Raw genomic sequence first — 18,668 nt, forward strand, 5'->3', positions numbered from 1 at the left:
GTTTAGTCGTGTCCGACTCTTCGTGACCCCATGGACCAGAGCACGCCAGGCACTTCTGTCCTCCACTGCCTCCCGCAGTTTGGTCAAACTCAGGCTGGTAGCTTCGAGAACACTGTCCAACCATCTCGTCCTCAGTCGTCCCCTTCTCCTTGTGCCATCTTTCCCAACATCAGGGTCTTTTCCAGGGAGTCTTCTCTTCTCATGAGGTGGCCAAAGTATTGGAGCCTCAGCTTCAAGATCTGTCCTTCCAGTGAGCACTCAGGGCTGATTTCCATAAGAAGGGATAGGTTTGATCTTCTTGCAGTCCATGGGTCTCTCAAGAGTCTCCTCCAGCACCATAATTCAGAAGCATCAATTCTTTGGCGATCAGCCTTCTTTACGGTCCAGCTTTCACTTCCAAACATCACTACTGGGAAAACCATAGTTTTTACTATACGGACCTTTGTTGCAAGGTGATGTCTCTACTTTTTAAGATGCTGTCCAGGTTTGTCATTGCTTTTCTCCCAAGAAGCAAATGTCTTTTAATTTCGTGGCTGCTGTCACCATCTGCAGTGATCATGAAGCCCAAGAAAGTAAAATCTCTCACTCCCCCATTTCTTCCCCTTCTGTTTGCCAGGAGGTGATGGGTCCAGTGGCCATGATCTTCGTTTTTTTGATGTTGAGCTACAGACCATATTTTGCGCTCTCCTCTTTCACCCTCATTAAAAGGTTCTTTAATTCCTCCTCACTTTCTGCCTTCAAGGTTGTGTCATCTGCATATCTGAGGTTGTTGATATTTCTTCCGGCAATCTTAATGCCGGCTAGCGATTCATCCAGCCCAGCCTTTCGTGTGATGAATTCTGCATATAAGTTAAATAAGCAGGGAGACAATATACAGCCTTGTCATACTCCTTTCCCAATTCTTAAATGATTTGTAGACATTCAGATTTTCCGCATTGTCTTGTTCCCCCTCCCCTTTCCCCCTCTCTCACCTCCTGCTGTTAGGATGACGCTTTGCTATGTGAGTGACCATTGGGCCCAGTATGCCAGCCAGGCCAAAGGCTACGGCTACGAGATGCACCCTTATTCTGTTGAGAAACTGCAGGTGGAATTTGACGAGCTCTTTCTGAGGGCTGTCCTCCAAGTCCTGAAAGCGAAAAGGTAGGAACCGAGGGGCTGTGCCGGGGGGCGGGGTATGGCATTTGTGGCGGTTGGAGAAGTCTAGGTTGCATCCAGAAGAGAGCTGTGAAGTCAGGTGGGACTCGATAGAAGGCCAGAACTCAAATCCTCAAGCCTTGGAGGGAAATGGATTTTATCAGAGCTTTTTAGCATGCAGTTAATTGCCAAGCTTAGGGGCATATGCATTTCCTCTGCGGGAGAGATACGCCGAAGCCGACAAAGTGAGTGGCTGGACCATTTGAGAATCCTCTCTGCCTTTGCAGCAAGGGTAGCTGCCCGTGGACTGTCTCGCCAGAGTGGTGCGTGCTGTGGTTATCTCCTGCTTGGACTACTGCAATGCGCTCTATGTGGGGCTACCTTTGAAGGTGACTCGGAAACTACAACTAATCCAGAATGCGGCAGCCAGGCTGGTGACTGGGAGCGGCCGAAGAGACCATATAACACTGGTCTTGAAAGACCTACATTGGCTCCCAGTACGTTTCTGAGCACAATTCAAAGTTTTGGCGCTGACCTTTAAAGCCCTAAATGGCCTCAGTCCAGTATACCTGAAGGAGCATCTCTATCCCCATCGTTCTGCCTGGACACTGAGGTCCAGCTCCGAGGGCCTTCTGGTGGTTCCCTTATTGCGAGAAGTGAAGTTACAGGGAACCAGGCGGAGGGCCTTCTTGGTAGTGGCACCAGCCCTGTGGAACTCCCTCCCACCAGATGTCAAAGAAATAAAGAACTATCTGACTTTTAGAAGGCATCTGAAGGCAGCGCCTTTTTGAGAAGCTTTTAATATTTGATGAATCATTGTATTTTAATATTTTGCTGGAAGCCGCCCAGAGTGGCTGGGGAAACCCAGCCAGATGGGCGTGGTATAAATAATAAATTATTATTATTAATCCTGTGCCCGAAACATTTCTGTTTGGTCTTCCCATTCCCAAAAGGTTAGGGGTCTGGCTCTTTATGTCTGAGATGCCGTACGGGACCCTGTCCTGCAACATGCTCTGGAAGCTTTTCTCCATCATGCACTGCGCAGAAAGCGAGAACCTGGAGAAGCTATGTGCCGCGGTGCAGCTGGCCGACTGCAAACGCCAACTCAATGGTAGCGTCTCAACCCCCCCTCCTCCTTTCTTTCTTTGGGTGTTTGCATGTGGAATTTCAGCCAGCTTTATTTGGATGATCATCTTCCTGCGGTGTAGGGATGCGGGTGGCGCTGTGGGTTAAACCACAGAGCCTAGGACTTGCCGATCAGAAGGTCGGCGGTTCGAATCCCCGCAACGGGGTGAGCTCCCGTTGCTCGGTCCCTGCTCCTGCCAACCTAGCAGTTCGAAAGCACATCAAAGTGCAAGTAGATAAATAGGTACCACTCCGGCAGGAAGGTAAACGGCGTTTCCGTGCGCTGCTGTGGTTCGCCAGAAGCGGCTTAGTCACGCTGGCCACATGACCTGGAAGCTGTATGCCGGCTCCCTCGGCCAATAAAGCGAGATGAGCGCCGCAACCCCAGAGTCGTCCGCGACTGGACCTAATGGTCAGGGGTCCCTTTACCTTTACCTTTTACTGCCTGCGGTGTAAGTGTCAGGGCTGGTGTCCTGGGAGCAAGCAAGTGGTCATGCTGGCAAGCGCCAATTCTGGCCATCTTTCAGTGATGGTGTTGGTGCAACGTTGGGGAATCTTTTTTGGCCTGAGAGCCACATTCCCTTCTGTGTAAACTTCTGAAGGCTGGTGGGTTGATCTGAGAGCCAGTGTGGTGTAGTGGTTAAGAGCGGTAGATTCGTAATCTGGGGAACCGGGTTCGCTTCCCCGCTTCTCCACCTGCAGCTGCTGGGTGACCTTGGGCCAGTCACACTTCTCTGAAGTCTCTCAGCCCCACTCACCTCACAGAGTGTTTGTTGTGGGGGAGGAAGGGAAAGGAGATTGTTAGCCGCTTTGAGACTCCTTCGGGTAGTGATAAAGCGGGATATGAAATCCAAACTCTTCTTCTTCTTCTTGCTTTGGAGACAGATGGCTGGGCTTAGGCAGATGGCTTTTCTTTTCTTTCTTTTTACAGCTGTTTGTGTGCTTCCACCCCCCCCCCAATTCTTTGCCACTAGGAAGAGATCTGCCCGCCTCCACCCCATGCAAGCTGCTGTGTGCAGACTTGGTTATACTGGGCAGCCGTTCAGGCCCCTTATCTGTTTAGAACACAGCAGCGGTAGCCAATTTGGAAATAAACTTTTAGAAAACATCTGAAAGCTGTGTTGGGAAGTTTTTTTATGTCTAACAATGTAAGCTGCCCAGAGTGGCTGGGGAAACCCAGCCAGATGGGCGGGGTATAAATAAAATAATAATAGTAATGATCTATTTTAATAAATAACTATTTCACTTTTAAAAGACAACTGAAGGCGGCCCTGTTTAGGGAAGTTTTTAATGTCTGACACTGTATTGTTTTTAATATTCGGTTGGAAGCTGCCCAGAGTAGCTGGGGAAGCCCAGCCAGATGGGCGGGGTATAAATAATAAATTATTATTATTATTATTAATCATTATCATCATCTTCGTCCTCCATATGATGCTGCACTCAAGCTCCCCTCTTCCCCAGACAGCAGACTCCATTTCTCAGGGACAGTGGGTGTTGCGGTCAGACAATATCTGGAGGTCACTGCTGTGACGCAGAGTGGAATGAAACGTCCATTTAAGGGGGGACCTCCGATCTTTGCCCTTGAAATAAAACCAGCCCCCTCTTTTGCCACCGGCAGACCCAGCCCACCTAGAGAATTTTGAAAAGTATCTCCAGTCGATGAACGGCTCTGAGGAGATCTGCCTGCTGACGACGTTTGCCCAGATGGCTCAGGCAAAACGCGAGGATGCTGACCAGGACTTTGTCAGAGTCATTGTGCTGGAAATCTATGAGGTGAGCCAGGAGCAGTTCGATAGGTGAGAGGGAGCTGCGGTGTTGGGCGGAAAGCTCCGACCCGGGAGTGGCTTCCGCACTGCAGCTGCGAGGCGGAGCTGCGAAGGAAGCAGCCCGGGTTCGAATGTTGCCTCTGCTCCAAACTTGCTAAGAGGTGGCTGTGTGTCGGCCTCCTTTTCCTGGTCCCGGCCAGCCATTCGTCTGTCGGAAGTTGAGCAAGGCTCAACTTCATGCTAGCATTCGAGTGACAAAGGAAGTAAAAGGAGGTGGATAACAATTAAGGATTTATTACGTTTGGAAAATTTACATAGAAAGGTTTATTGTTTTGTGTACATTCAATTGCAAGATATAACATATGCGAAGGGACTTGACAGGAAGTCAAAATTGAAGAAAATATTTTGTAAGGTAAAAGGTAGAAAATATTTATTTTCATTATTTTCATTATTAATTATTTCTTTCTTTTCTCTGTGTGTGTGTTGTATGGAATGGAATGTTTGGGAGGAAATAAGACAGTAAATAACAAATAAACAAAATATTGATGTATGTAATTTTTATTTCTCAATTATGTTTTGTGGTAGTATGGTTGTAATGTTTTTTGTAACAAAAAATCGTTCAATAAAAATTATTTTTTAAAAAAGAGAAAAATGGCGTTTTACCAGGGAAAGCCTCAGCGGGCGGCTAAAAATGAAATAAAAACCGCTGTATTTCTCCAGGTGTCTTACGTCAGCCTTTCCACCAGAGAGACTTTCTCAAAGGTCGGCCGGGAGCTCCTGGGCGCCATCACCGCTGTCCACACCAGCATGATCTCTGTTCTTCTGGACCGAGTCAAAGAGACCATTGAAAAGGTTGGCATGGTAAGAACCACGCCATGCTGTGCTGTTGCTGCTGCTGCTGGGCCTAGTTGATGGAGAATGTCCTTTGGCCATGTGCAAACCGCGACTTAAAATGCTCCCGCCAGAATTGTATGCCAGCCCTGTGCATTTATTCTGGTTTGGAAGGGGAACTGCAAGAACCTTCGGCCTCACCTTCTGAATGATGGAAACCTCATTCACCCACGCCCTGATATTTCACCGCCTGCCACCTCCCAAATGCACACCTTGCAGCTCTTACCTGGGAAAACAGTAGGGACTAGAAGCATGTTCTGAATCACAGAACACCCACAGCCTTGTTGGAGATAGGAGCTTGGAGGACCCAAGGGCCATAGAGCCCATACTGCTAAATAAGAGCCACCTTAGAAGACCATGAGCTAAGAGCTAAGGGGCAGATGGGGCTCAGCAGCTCAGGAAAGTAGCCTATGTTGGGAGAATGAAAACTCTCATCCTAAACCTTCGCTGCCTTGCAGGCTGCTAACACGGCAGTTTGACTTCACCCCCGGAGGTACACTCCATTGTCTCTTGAGATAGATGGATACCAACAGAGGCTTGTGTAAACGGGTCCAAGATTTCCATTCTGTTGCTGTATGAGCCTTTATTTTTGCAAGATTACTCACTCCCAACAGCGTTGAAAAAGACTTCCCTGGACCTTTGAGATGGTCTTTTTATTATAATATTTTTTATTAGTTTTCAATTACATTCCAATAACAGCCTCATGGACGCAGGTGGTGCTGTGGGTTAAACCACAGAGCCTAGGACTTGCCGATCAGAAGGTCAGCGGTTTGAATCCCAACGGGGTGAGCTCCCATTGCTCGGTCCCTGCTCCTGCCAACCTAGCAGTTCAAAAGCACGTCAAAGTGCAAGTAGATAAATAGGTACCGCTCCGGCGGGAAGGTAAACGGCGTTTCCGTGCGCTGCTCTGGTTCTCCAGAAGCGGCTTAGTCATGCTGGCCACATGACCCGGAAGCTGTACTCTGGCTCCCTCGGCCAATAAAGCAAGATGAGCACCACAACCCCAGAGTCAGCCACAGCTGGACCTAATGGTCAGGGGTTCCTTTACCTTTACCTTTAACAGCCTCATTATAAAAATACCAACTTATAATACAATTACTAATACCAATCGTTCAAATACCGAATTATGTAATTTAGGTGCCGCCCCCCCCCCTCCCCCGTGCTAGAATGGATGGTTTTATGCTTTTCTTTACTTCTGCGTTCCAAAATCTTATTAATTTCTATTATATTCCGGTCATCGTAATAATCCGTTATACAACAACTGCAATATTAATAACTTCTGTTCGTGTTGGCACATTAAATGCTTTATAAAACTACAAGTGAGGCACTCAAACTATATCCTTATTCTTCCTGTGTCAGTTATTCTGTCCGTGGTGTTTCTTCCTTTTCTTGTAAAATGGTATGTCTTATCTTTTCTCGGTTGTTTCTCTACTCCAGCATCTTCATCGGCATATCTGTCACCTTTTTCTTCTTAGGTTTCTCTGTATTTATTTAAAGAGCTGCCCATGCACCTCTGGAAGCCGTCTTCATCCGAGGTAGCCCTGATCCGCGACTGGCTTCTGAATCACAGCCTCACTGAAGTGGAGAACAAGCTTGCCTGCGTTATCCTGGAAGGACTGAACTGGGGACTCGGTGAGCAGGTGCGTGTGGAGAAAGAAGGCTGCAGTGAATCAAACAATGCATTACAATTTCCAGTTATTTTTAATACCAGTACTTTGGGGTGGGGGGTGGGAACTGCAGGTGGCAGGCTCCATTTTTGAAGACACCCGCCACCCCACAAACACAGACACTTGTGCAGGACTGAAAAGCTCCTTTAAACGGGCTTTTGCTACGTCGTAATGAATGCATCAGCTGATTGCAAAGTAAAACACCGGTCCTGAAACACCGGTCTTCAAAGAGCTACACTGGCTCCTAGTACGTTTCTGAGCACAATTCAAAGTGTTGGCGCTGACCTTTAAAGCCCTAAATGGCCTCGGTCCAGTATACCTGAAGGAGCGTCTCCACCCCCATCGTTCTGCCCGGACGCTGAGGTCCAGCGCCAAGGGCCTTCTGGCGGTTCCCTCCCTGCGAGAAGCAAAGCTACAGGGAACCAGGCAGAGGGCCTTCTCGGTAGTGGCACCCGCCCTGTGGAATGCCCTTCCATCAGATGTCAAAGAGAAAAACAACTGCCAGACTTTTAGAAGTCATCTAAAGGCAGCCCTGTTTAGGGAAGCTTTTAATGTTTGATGCATTACTGTATTTTAATATTGTGTTGGAAGACGCCCAGAGTGGCTGGGGGAACCCAGCCAGATGGGAGGGGGGTATAAATAATAAATTATTATTATTATTATTATTATTATTATTATTATTATTATTATTATTATTATTATCATTATCCCTGGTTTCAGTCCAGAGGAAGGTTTGTGCAGATTTCATAGAGCCCTTTTCTACATGAGGGCTGCAGTCTCTTATGGGCCATTTTGTGAGGCCAGTGGATGGGCGGGGACAGAGCAGAAATGGGCGGAGCAACGAATGCAAATTTTACCTCTCTACAAAAGGCTAGTTTTTATCCACATTGCAAATGAGCAGCCCAAAGGCTTGGGTAAATGGAATTTCCCCCCCCCCCTGACCTCTGAAAACAGACATACTAATAATATAATAATAATTTATTATTTATACCCTGCCCATCTGGCTGTGCTTCCCCAGCCACTCTGGGAGGCTTCCAACAAAATATTAAAATACAGAGGCATGCCTCTGCAAGCCACCACTGTTTATATGCCAACATGCTCCCTTCTGGGTTGTTTTGCCTTCTCCCTGCTAGTGCAGAGAAGAAACAGCCCAGGGGCTGTTACTCTTCACGGAACTCTTCTGCTCATTAAGCCGAGAACAACCCTCAGTTCATTGGGACTGAGACAGACCGCAGTCCCTTGTTCAAACATACCTGCCCCAGGGACCACGCTTGACTGTGATGTGATGGGAGGGCTGTACATTTTAGGCCCGTGTCTTAAATGTCATTCATCGTCAGGGCGGCCTTCATCTCGACCCAGCGGTCCACGCTGAAGTTGCGCTCATGGTCTTAGAAGCTTACCAGAAGTACCTTTCTCAGAAACCGTACAGCGGGCTCATCTCTGAAAGCATCAAGCAGGTACGTCCTTCTTCCTTGAAGACTTCCTGCTAGCTTGGCTTTTTCCCCCTGAAGGTTTTTTTTTTATTAAGTTTTCCAAAATTCGCACATACATTTCAACACATAATAAAAACATCCCCCCAACTTCTCACCTGCTTTTCCATGGTGTTCCCATTTCTCACCCTGCCTTCTGTCTCTTAAACCTTAACAAAACTGCCATAATCTTTAATCCCTTCTATTGCTCACAGTGTCACATCCTTCTTGTGTGTTCATCATATAATAATACTTCTTTATACAGTCCTGTTAGCTTTGGGGGAGGGTTCCCGTAAACTGTTGCTTAAAAACTGCCCTCTGCTTCTGTTGGATGGAAGGTTGTGCAATTGTTACCTCGGTCCCTCCCGTAAATGTAGATGAAGCCTGTGGCCAATGCAGATTTTGCTGGACTACAGTTCCCATCACTCCTGACCATCAGGGGTGCTGGTGTGCTGATGGGAGTTGGAGTCCATCAATCTTCAGGTTAAAGCAACGCTAAGCGACTTTGCACCGCTCGAAGATGCTGTGTAGACAAACTGGAAGTCCCGTCTCTCTTACGGGACCTCCTCTCCCGATATGCCCCACGGAGGACCTTAAGGTCCATAAATAGCAACACCCTATAGGTCCCTAAGGAAGTCAGATTAGCCTCAACCAGAGCCAGGGCCTTTTCAACACTGGCTCCGGCCTGGTGGAACGCTCTGTCTCATGAGACCAGGGCCCTGCAGGATCTGATTTCTTTCCGCAGGGCCTATAAGACAGAGTTGTTCCGCCTGGCCTTTGGCTTGGAATCAACTTGATCCCTTTCCCCTCTTTCCTTTTTTCTTTCTCCTTCTGTGATGGAACTCCTATTTGGGGACTTCCCTGGCTTTTTTCTGGCCCACCTAGGACCAGTCTGGATAGTTGGCCTTGGTGAAGATTTGACGTTTTCATCCCCAAAAAGTTTTTGATTTGAGTTTCTACTGAAATGAGGCTGCATTTTAATGTTGTACTTAATCTTGTTTCTAAGCTGTATTTTAATCAATTGTTTTTACCTTGTTTTATCCACCCTGAGCCCAGTCTTGGCTGGGGAGAACGGGGTATAAATAAAATTTATTATTATTATTTATCATTGTCTAGGTCTCCTACCTGGCCAGCGTCGTCCGTTACGGAGAGACACCCGAAACCTCCTTCAACCAGTGGGCCTGGGGGCTGGTTTTGAGGCTGAAACTGCACGCCAACGACTACGGCATGCAGCAGGGCTGGCCTCCCACTCCTGTCTCCTCTGCGGCGCTCGAGCTGGCGGAATCGCCTACGTTTCACCCACTGTTGAAGGCTGTCCGGTCGGGCCTCCCCATTGGCTGCTACCTGGCGTTGGCCATGACGACGGTGGGGCATAGGTGAGTGCCGGGATAACTCTCTCTTGCCCTCTGTGTCCTGGGTGGTGCATTTCTGGGTTTGCATGCATCCCCCGCCCCAGGCCTGCAGCTCGTTCACAGTCAATCAGAAAGCATAGGGAAGGTAGTGCAATCATGGCTCAGAGGAACCTGGTGAACCCCCCCCCCCAAAAAAAACCCTCATGCTGACCTGCCCTTGCATCACAGGAACATAGGAAGCTGTCTTATACAGAGCCAGACCATTGGTCTGTATAACTGACTGACAATGGCTCTCCTAGGTTTCAGGGCGGGGTATAAATTGTAAATTATTATTCTGGGAATGGAACTTGGCATCTTCTTCAGGCAAATCAGGTTCTCTCTTTTTTTAAAAAAAATAATATTTATTCAAATTTTAAAGATTACAAAAAGAAAATTAGAAAAAGCAAAAAAAGGAAGATATACAAACGGTATAAAATATACAAACGGTTAGAAAAAAAAGGAAAAACAGCTCAAACCTTTACATAACTTTCTTTCCTTTGCTTATTTCCTTGACCTCCTCACACCTCCCTTTTTTGTATTCTAGTTCAATTAGATATTTCAGCAAATCCTTTCCAGCTTTGTTTTTATCCTAATAATTTATCTTAATATACTGTAATTTTACATTCTCGTCTTTCTCCAATTAAAAAATCAATTTTTACCTAATCCTTTATATCATTTCTACTAAAACGACATTACTCCATTCCAACATCCTTCTAACATTCCTTAATTTTGCAATGCTTCTGTAAATAAACTTTAAATTTTTTCCAATCTTCTTCCACCAACTCTTCACCTTGGTCTCGGACAGGCAAATCAGGTTCTCTGCCCCTGAGCAATGGCCCTTCCCCTTGCTTATTTGTTTATTTATTAAACTTACCACAGCCATACCTCGGGTTGCGAACGTGATCCGTGCGGGAGGCACGTTCGCAACCAGCAGCGCTGCGCCTGCGTACGCACGTCACGTGATTCGGCGCTTCTGCACATTCGTGTGACGTCATCTTGTGTATTTGCGCATGCGCGAGCGCCGAAACCCGGAAGTAACCTGTTCCTGTACTTCTGGGTTCGGCGCGGTCCACAACCCCAAAAACGCACAACCCGCAGTGTTCATAATCCAAGGTATTACTGTACAGTGGTACCTTGGTTTTTGAACAGAATGCGTTCCGGGAGCCCATTCGACTCTCGGAACTGTTCGAAAACCAAAGCGCGGCTTCCAGTTGGCTACAGGAGTCTCCTGCAGCCAATCGGAAGCTGCCCTGGCCGTTCAGCTTCCGAAAATTGTTCGAAAGCCGGAACACTCACTTCCGGGTTTCGATCGTTCGGGAGCCGATCTGTTCGGGAGCCAAGGCGTTTGGGATCCAAGGTACAACTGTAGTTGCTTGTCATGTGAAAGTCTCCAAGCAATGTACAGTAAAGATAGATTTACAGCACATAATGGAGGGAGGTGGCAGCTGCCCAATGCATCTTCATGTCTGTCTCCCCATAATAGCTTTGAGGCTGGAATCCCCTCAGAAGAATTTGTGTCAGCTTCCTGGAAGCCTGCAGGCATGGGAGCAGATCACCCTTCTGCCTGTTAATACTGTTATCATTTTGTCCGATGACTAACATACGTTTTCCTCTTCTTATCCTTCGATAGCATCGAGAAGTTCTGTGCTGAAGGGATCCCACTCCTGGGCGTTTTGGTGCAGTCGCGGCATCTGAGAACAGTGGTTCATGTGCTGGATAAAGTCTTACCGTTATTCTACCCGTGCCAGTATTACTTGCTGAAGAACGAACAGTAAGCCCAAGACTGCCTGCCTTGCTTGTATCCCCCATCCATCCTTTCAAAATTCTGCTGTCATTGCATCTCAAGGAAAGTTTTCAATGTTTAATGTTTTGTTATGTTTTTGAATACGCTGGAAGCCGTACAGAGTGGCTGGGACAACCCAGTCAGATGGACAAGGGTACAAATATTAATTAATTAATTAATTAATTAATTAGGGCAGACTGGTTTTTGCAGCTCAGCCAGAGGGCCCTTTCTGAGAGTTGGTATATGTCAGGCATAGGCAAACTTGGCCCTCCAGATGTTTTTTGTCCTACAACTCCCATGATCCCTAGCTAACAGGACCAGTGGTCAGGGATGATGGGAACTGTAGTCCCAAAACATCTGGAGGGCTCAGTTTACCTATGCCTGGTATATGTAGCGCACAGCGTTTGAAATTAGCTGGGCATTTTGCAACAGAATTGTTATCCTTTGGTGCCTCTGCATATCCACCTGTCTGGGGGTGATTCAGGGGGCCTGCAGGGTAGTGTAGCAGCAAAAGACACGCCTTTGTTTTTGTTTTTTGCCGTTGCTGCTGCGCTGCCAGGTAAATCAGCTGTTTTGCGGGGTAGCGCGGTAGCAAAATACATGTCTTTTGCTGCTGTGCTACCTTGCAGACCTCCTGAATCACCTGGCAGCAAAAAAGAAAGAAAGAAAGAAAGAAAGAACTTTTTTTGTTTTGTTTTTTACTGCTATCTGTCTTTAAAAAAGAAATCCCAATCTATGTACATAAAATGGCGACTAGACATTCTGTTTTGCTACCCACCATCCATATGGCTCCTAGCTTTCGTACCCCAGTTTGTAACAATGGTAGTGGGGCAACTGTACCTTTTTGACCTGGCAACTAAATTGGCAACTTGTTCTTTATTCTGTCCCCCGACCACCTAGGTTTCTGTCTTGCCTCTATCAATTCCTTCAGCTGGACAGTGGTGTCCCCCAAGGGATGACTCAGCAAGTGACCCAGAAAGTCACTCAGCACTTAACTTGGACGAGTTACGGTGAAAACGTCAAGCTGCTCAACTGCATGATTCAGGTCAGGAGCTAGAAGCATGTCTTCTTCGACTGTGGACCCTTTTAAGGCTGGAAGGGAACCAGGGGACCAAACCACCCAGCCCTTTGCTCCTAAAGATCAGCCTACACGGTGCCAGACTAGAATGTGCCACAAGATGACAGCAAGGAGTTATTGACAGTTTTACCGTTTCCTTTAAACTGCTTAGAGGCTTTACAGCAATCAAGCAGCATATGATTTTTTGTTAAATAAAATAAGCATGGTCGCCCCATGTAAATGAATGTGCGTGTCCCCGCAAGCGTGGAATCTCAGAATCATCAAATTGTCGAGTTGGAAATGACCCGTAGGGCCCCTTATTCCAAGGCCCTGCAATGCAGGAATCTCAGCTAAAGAATCTTTTGACAAAACATGTGTAGTATTGCAAGTGTACAATGCAGCTTCCTGAGAATCTTGGCTCTTCCTTCCTTTCCCAAATTAAGCTTCTTTATCCTTAGGCTTGACAAGATAGGCTTGAGAGTTGTAGATCCGTATCTGCTGAAATTCCAGGAGCTCCAAGGATGACTGAATGAGAGCGACAGTGGTCAGGGTGGGGTTCGGGGTACATCAATGCAGCTAAAATGTCATGGCCCCAACCTCTGGAAGCAGCCAGGACTTTGATGCAGGGGAACAGAAGCCAGGACCAGCTATGCAAGCAACATCAGACCACACTGAAAGACCTACACTGGCTCCCAGTACGTTTCAGAGCACAGTTCAAAGTGTTGGTGCTGACCTTTAAAACCCTAAACAGCCTCGGTCCAGTATATCTGAAGGAGTGTCTCCACCCCAATTGTTCTACCCGGACACTGAGGTCCAGCGCTGAGGGCCTTCTGTACGTTCCCTCATTGCGAGAAGTGAGGTTACATGGAACCAGGCAGAGGGCCTTCTCGGTAGTGGCACCCTCCCTGTGGAACGCCCTCCCACCAGATGTCAAAGAGAAAAACAACTACCAGACTTTTAGAAGACATCTGAAGGCAGCCCTGTTTAGGGAAGCTTTTAATGTTTAATAGGTTATTATATTTTAATATTCTGTTGGAAGCCTCCCAGAGTGGCAGGGGAAACCCAGCCAGATGGGTGGGGTATAAATAATAAATTAATATTATTATTATTAGTTGAGATTCTTGCAATGCAAGGGGTTGGACTACATGACCCTCGGGGTCCTTTCTGGCACTACAATTCTCTGACCACCCTGAGTCTCCCATCAGAAGAAGCATGCAAAAATGGTGGGCAAAAGATACAGGGTCAGTGAGTTGACCGTGCTGTGGATGAGTGGGATTCAGGCCCTGTACACAATCAATCTCTCTCTCTCTCTCTCTGTGTGTGTGTGTGCGCGTGCATGTGGAGCCCATGCAGTGAGCACTCCCAATCAAATACAGTTTTGACTGCTTTTCTGTCGCCTGCAGAAATCCGTCCCCAATCGTGGCAGCGTTTTAATAAGCAGGGCTGTTCTCACGCCTTGTTGCCTCTGTCCTGGTGTTTGGGTTCTCCCTGCCCCTTGTTGCTATCTCGTTTCAGCCTTCCGCCCTTTTTCTTGGCAGACTCACATTTTTATGAGCAGCCTTCCCAACGGAGTCGGGCCAGCGGCCGTGTTGGAGTTCTGGGTCCAGGCCCTCACCAGCCAGCCACTGTGGCACAAGGAGAGAGCCGTACTCTGCCTGATGGACCACTTGTGCCAAGCCGCTTTCCAGTTCAACCAAGAGGACTGTGTGCAGAAGCTGCTGTACCAGCAACACAAGGTACCGACGCCCCAACCCTCTTTACCTCCTGGGTTAGGAGACGCTTTAACTAGCCGTGTCTGTTGGTGTTTTGCAACTTTGACCTGTTGCAGAACCTTAGCTAGACCTTAGCAGAGCATACGCAGAGTTCCAGAAAGCAATCAGTTGCAGGCAGGATGGACGAAGCAGGAACAAAAGCTGCTACTAGTAACTGGTTACTTTGATGTGTTTGTTATTTACGGCAGACTCTACAAGTTACTACAGTGGTACCTTTAGATATGAACGGGATCCATTCTGGAGCCCCGTTCGCATATAGAAGCAAACGTAACTAGTGACGGCATGTCTGTGCACTGGCACGTCGCTTTTTGCCGCTTCTGCGCATGCGCATGATGTCATTTTGAGTGTCTGCGCATGCGCAAGTGGCAAAACCCAGAAGTAACGCGCGCCGTTACTTCCGGGTTGCCGCGGAGTGCAACTTGAACGTGCTCAACCCGAAGCGCATTCAGCCCGAGGTATGACTGTATATACGAGAACAGAAATGCGGATCTTAGCTAGCTCTCTCTTAACAAACTCCAAATGACTCTCCGAACACCACACTGACCGACAACACAGTCCAGTCAGTAAGGTCATAAATCATCATGCCTGTGGGAGACTTCAACCAATGGTAGAGCTGTTTCCAGGCTCCCATATCTCTAGGCAGAATTACAGTGGTGCCCCGCAAGACGGAAAACTCGCTAGACGAAAGAGTTTTCCGTTTTGGAGGTGCTTCGCAAAACGAATTTCCTATGGGCTTGCTTTGCAAGACGAAAATGTCTTGTGAGTTCCTGTGGTTTATTCCCGCTTTCCCTCCCCCCTTTTTCTAAGCCGCTAAGCCGCTTATCCGCTAAGCCGCTAAAAGCCGCTAAACCGCTAATAGCGCTAATCCGCTAAGCTGTCAGTGGGCTTGCTTCGCAAGACGAAAAAACCGCTAGACGAAGAGACTCGCGGAACGGATTGTTTTCGTCTTGCAAGGCACCACTGTACTCCTCTCTGCTCAGTCTCCTTGGCTGTCGGCCAACTCTTAATTGACTCTGTGTGAAGCTGCACAGAATAGCACGTAGTCAAAAATCCCGGCAGTGTTTGTCTCAAGAGACAATGGAGTGCACTTCTTGGGGTGACCGTCCCCGGAGGTGCAAGCTTGGAGGTCCTGGGCTGCCCAGACGACAATCCCCTCCTCTCGCAGCCTCGCTGATGTGGTCCAAAGGAAAGCAAAGCAACATCTTTGGCACCAGCTTGGCTGCAGGAATTGCTGGATGGAGGTGTACAAGGCACTATCCAACCATCTTAGGGACTCCACTCTGCATTTGTGTAGGGTTTTCTTCTCCTAAAGATATCCAGCAAGGCAGCGGAGGTTTCGGATCAAGAGTTCTCCTTCTCCTTGATGGGCTTCCTTCCCAGGCTGATGACTCCCATCTGCTCCTTATATTTAAATAATGGCCAAGTAATGCAGAATGTGGGACGCGGGTGGCGCTGTGGGTTAAACCACAGAGCCTAGGACTTGCCGATCAGAAGGTCGGTGGTTTGAATCCCCACGACGGTCCCTGCTCCTGCCAACCTAGCAGTTTGAAAGCATGTCAAAGTGCAAGTAGATAAATAGGTACCACTCCAGCGGGAAAGTAAATGGCGTTTCCATGTGCTGCTCTGGTTCGCCAGAAGCGGCTTAGTCATGCTGACCACATGACCCGGAAGCTGTACGCCGGCTCCCTCGGCCAGTAAAGCGAGATGAGCGCCGCAACCCCAGAGTCGGCCACGACTGGACCTAATGGTCAGGGGGCCCTTTACCTTTAATGCAGAACGTGTTGGGATGCTCTGGTTGCCTATTCCCTGCTCTGGAAGTGAGTTGGACTTGTTGAGCTTTGGGATCCCATCTAACACTGGTACTCTGTGATTTAATTCAGGACATGGCTCTTTCTTCTTCCTATGACCTAATGCAGGCTTCCTCAACCTTGGCCCTCCAGATGTTTTTGGCCTACAACTCCCATGATCCCTAGCTAGCAGGACCAGTGGTCAGGGATGATGGGAATTGTAGTCTCAGAACATCTGGAGGGCCGAGGTTGAGGAAGCCTGACCTAACGTTTAGAAGAAATCATCACTCTTGGAAGCTGAACCTGTTGATTGCCACCCTCTGGAGGAGATTTGCTCTATTTATGTGACATCTCTTCAGATATTTGAAGATGGCGGTCCCCAGTGCTTCTTCCTCGTCTCTTTTCCAAGCTAAACTTGCACATGTTCTTGAACCCTTCCTGCTAGAACACTCTCCAGACTCCAAAGCTTCGTTGCTGCCCTCTTCACACTAGAGCTTGGCTTCCCTGTGCTATATATTGCGTCAAACATTGTTATGTCAAATGCTGTTTGAAATGGTGTTCTCCTGACCTCTGATAACAGGCAAAAAGAGTCTTCTTAAAGGCTGAAGAGACTTCTATGGCTTAAATCCCATTGCCTTTCAGCCTAAATCTCTGGCCTGCAATGGCTCAAGGTCTTCTCACCTGGCCTTTTCTCTCTCGCCCAACCTTCCCAGAATGCCTTGGGCTACCACTGCGACAAGGGGCTGCTCTCTTCCTTAGTCAGCTGGATCGTGGCCGGAAATGTCACGCCTTCCTTCATCGAGGGAAACTCAAATCCCACACAGGTAGGGAAGTGCCATAGAGTTGACGTCCTAGAATGGGTTTGGAGGGTGTTGCCCAGCCTTGCTCTCTCACTGGGAAGAAACCAGGGTGGATTTGATTTAAATCAAATCACAATTTAAATCACCAGTCAGTAAGACTTGATTTAAATCATCTTTTTTTTTAACAGAAAGACTCATTCTTGCTGGTATAATCTTAATATTTGTAACCAGACAAAGGTTTCATTTTTGGAATAATAAATTTTCAGAGTAGTTTTTTACAGTTATATCAGAAATCACTGATTTGGTTATACTATTAGAAATACATAGATAGATAATTATGAAATTATTGTGAGGTTGAATAAGTTAGCTGTTTATAGTTGGAGAACTTTTCTGCTGTACTTTATTGGAAGGAGAAAAAGAATCATTTCCTTAATAACAATTTAAACAATTTATTTAACTAAAACAGTAACATTATGGCATATGTATCCATGTTTGTCAACTGATGTGGTTAAAATAATTTTAGAAAACCGAAAACTTAGACTTAGTTGTAGCACACATGAAAAACCTAAAACCTTATTCCTGATGAATAGCCTTTGGACTATAATGTAACTTAAATAGAAAACTATCTTTAGAAAGACTTCCCCCCAAAAGCATTTTATTTTAAAAATCCAATTTAAATTTAAAAAATCCGATTTAAATGGAAAAAAATCCATTTAAAAATATTTTTAAAAATAAAAAAAAAATTGATTTTTATCCTCCCTGGAAGAAACCATTTTGAGGCTTGATGGGTCTCCTGGGAGCAGATTCTTCTCTTTCCTTGGTAGCCTTTGCTTTTATTACTTTCAGGTCTGGTTTGCGTGGACCATTCTGAACACGGAGTCCATCTTTGAAGAGGATTCCCAGCTTCGCAGAGTGGTGGAAAAGGAGTTGGTGATCAGCAATTTGGCTCCTGATCAGGCTCTGAAGGTAGGACCAACATGTCTTCTCTCTTTTTTTTTAAATAAATTTTTATTAAGATTTTAAAGGTTACAGAAAAAAACAAAACAACAAAACAAAACAACACATACAATCAAAAAACAGAAAAAAGAAATAAAAAACAAATCAAACCTTTAACTCACTTACTTACATTCACTTATTTCCTTGACTTCCTCACGCCTCCCATTTTTGTATTCTAATTCAGTTAAATATTCCAGCAAATCCTTCCAACTTTGTTTTTATCCTGATAATTTATCTTAACATATTATAATTTTACCTTCTCTCTTTCACCAATTCATTTTTACTTAATCCTTTATATCCTTTCTGCTAAAACCACATAATTTTTCCCCCCAACATCTTTCTAACATTCCTTAATTTTACAATATTTCTGAAGATAAACTTTAAATTTCTTCCACTCTTCTTCCACCAACTCTTCTCCTTGGTCTCGGATTCTGTCAGTCATCTCAGCCAGTTCCATATAGTCCATCAGCTTCATCTGCCATTCTTCCCGGGTCCAACATGTCTTCTCTAGGCGATGGATGCCTTCTCTGAAAAGGCACCCGATGTTAGGATATAGTTCCGTTCCACCTTTAGAACAGGCATGTGGAGTTGTTGCATGTCACATGTCTGTTTACTTCCAGCACAGTCTGCTGGGAACTTCCGTTGTATATAGCTTTTGCCTATTGCTGTTTGCTTGGACACGAAGGGAAGCAGACATGTTTTTTCCTTTGTCCTGATGCTGAATAAACACTTGTAAATATGCTTACATATGCCTCTGTCCACTACTTCTGTTGCAAGGAGTTCTTATCTCTGCTAGCTTGCATGCTCAGTCTCTAAAGGTCGCAGTTTTGATACTGTTCCAAGAACCGGAGTTCGCCCGGCTGCCGGTCGGTGGGCTGGAGCCAGCTGGGGGCCTGCCAATTGCCCCCATCTCCCCGGATGTATCCCAGCACCCAGAACAAGCTCGTGATGGGGGAAATTGACTTCACAGATATTGGCATAACCTATTTGGTGTTTCGCAATTTTCTGGCTAGTTGCAGGACCTTAGCCA

The 18,668-nt window shown here is 46.6% G+C and overlaps 1 protein-coding gene across 1 annotated transcript in view; it reads left to right on the plus strand.

The window, feature by feature from the left end:
* Positions 1-18,668, plus strand: part of EPG5 (ectopic P-granules 5 autophagy tethering factor) — an 84,670-nt gene that overhangs the window by 20,314 nt on the left and 45,688 nt on the right. The window contains exons 10-21 of the mRNA XM_081881746.1: positions 985-1,140; positions 2,088-2,245; positions 3,878-4,032; positions 4,746-4,886; positions 6,392-6,556; positions 7,921-8,040; positions 9,169-9,428; positions 11,074-11,214; positions 12,127-12,271; positions 13,822-14,019; positions 16,556-16,666; positions 17,489-17,608. Of these exons, the coding sequence (XP_081737872.1) occupies positions 985-1,140; positions 2,088-2,245; positions 3,878-4,032; positions 4,746-4,886; positions 6,392-6,556; positions 7,921-8,040; positions 9,169-9,428; positions 11,074-11,214; positions 12,127-12,271; positions 13,822-14,019; positions 16,556-16,666; positions 17,489-17,608 (1,870 nt within the window). The remainder of the gene's footprint in view (positions 1-984; positions 1,141-2,087; positions 2,246-3,877; positions 4,033-4,745; positions 4,887-6,391; positions 6,557-7,920; positions 8,041-9,168; positions 9,429-11,073; positions 11,215-12,126; positions 12,272-13,821; positions 14,020-16,555; positions 16,667-17,488; positions 17,609-18,668) is intronic.

Source organism: Podarcis erhardii (assembly GCF_964252035.2).
Source record: "Podarcis erhardii genome assembly, chromosome: 11".
Lineage (NCBI taxonomy): Eukaryota > Metazoa > Chordata > Lepidosauria > Squamata > Lacertidae > Podarcis > Podarcis erhardii.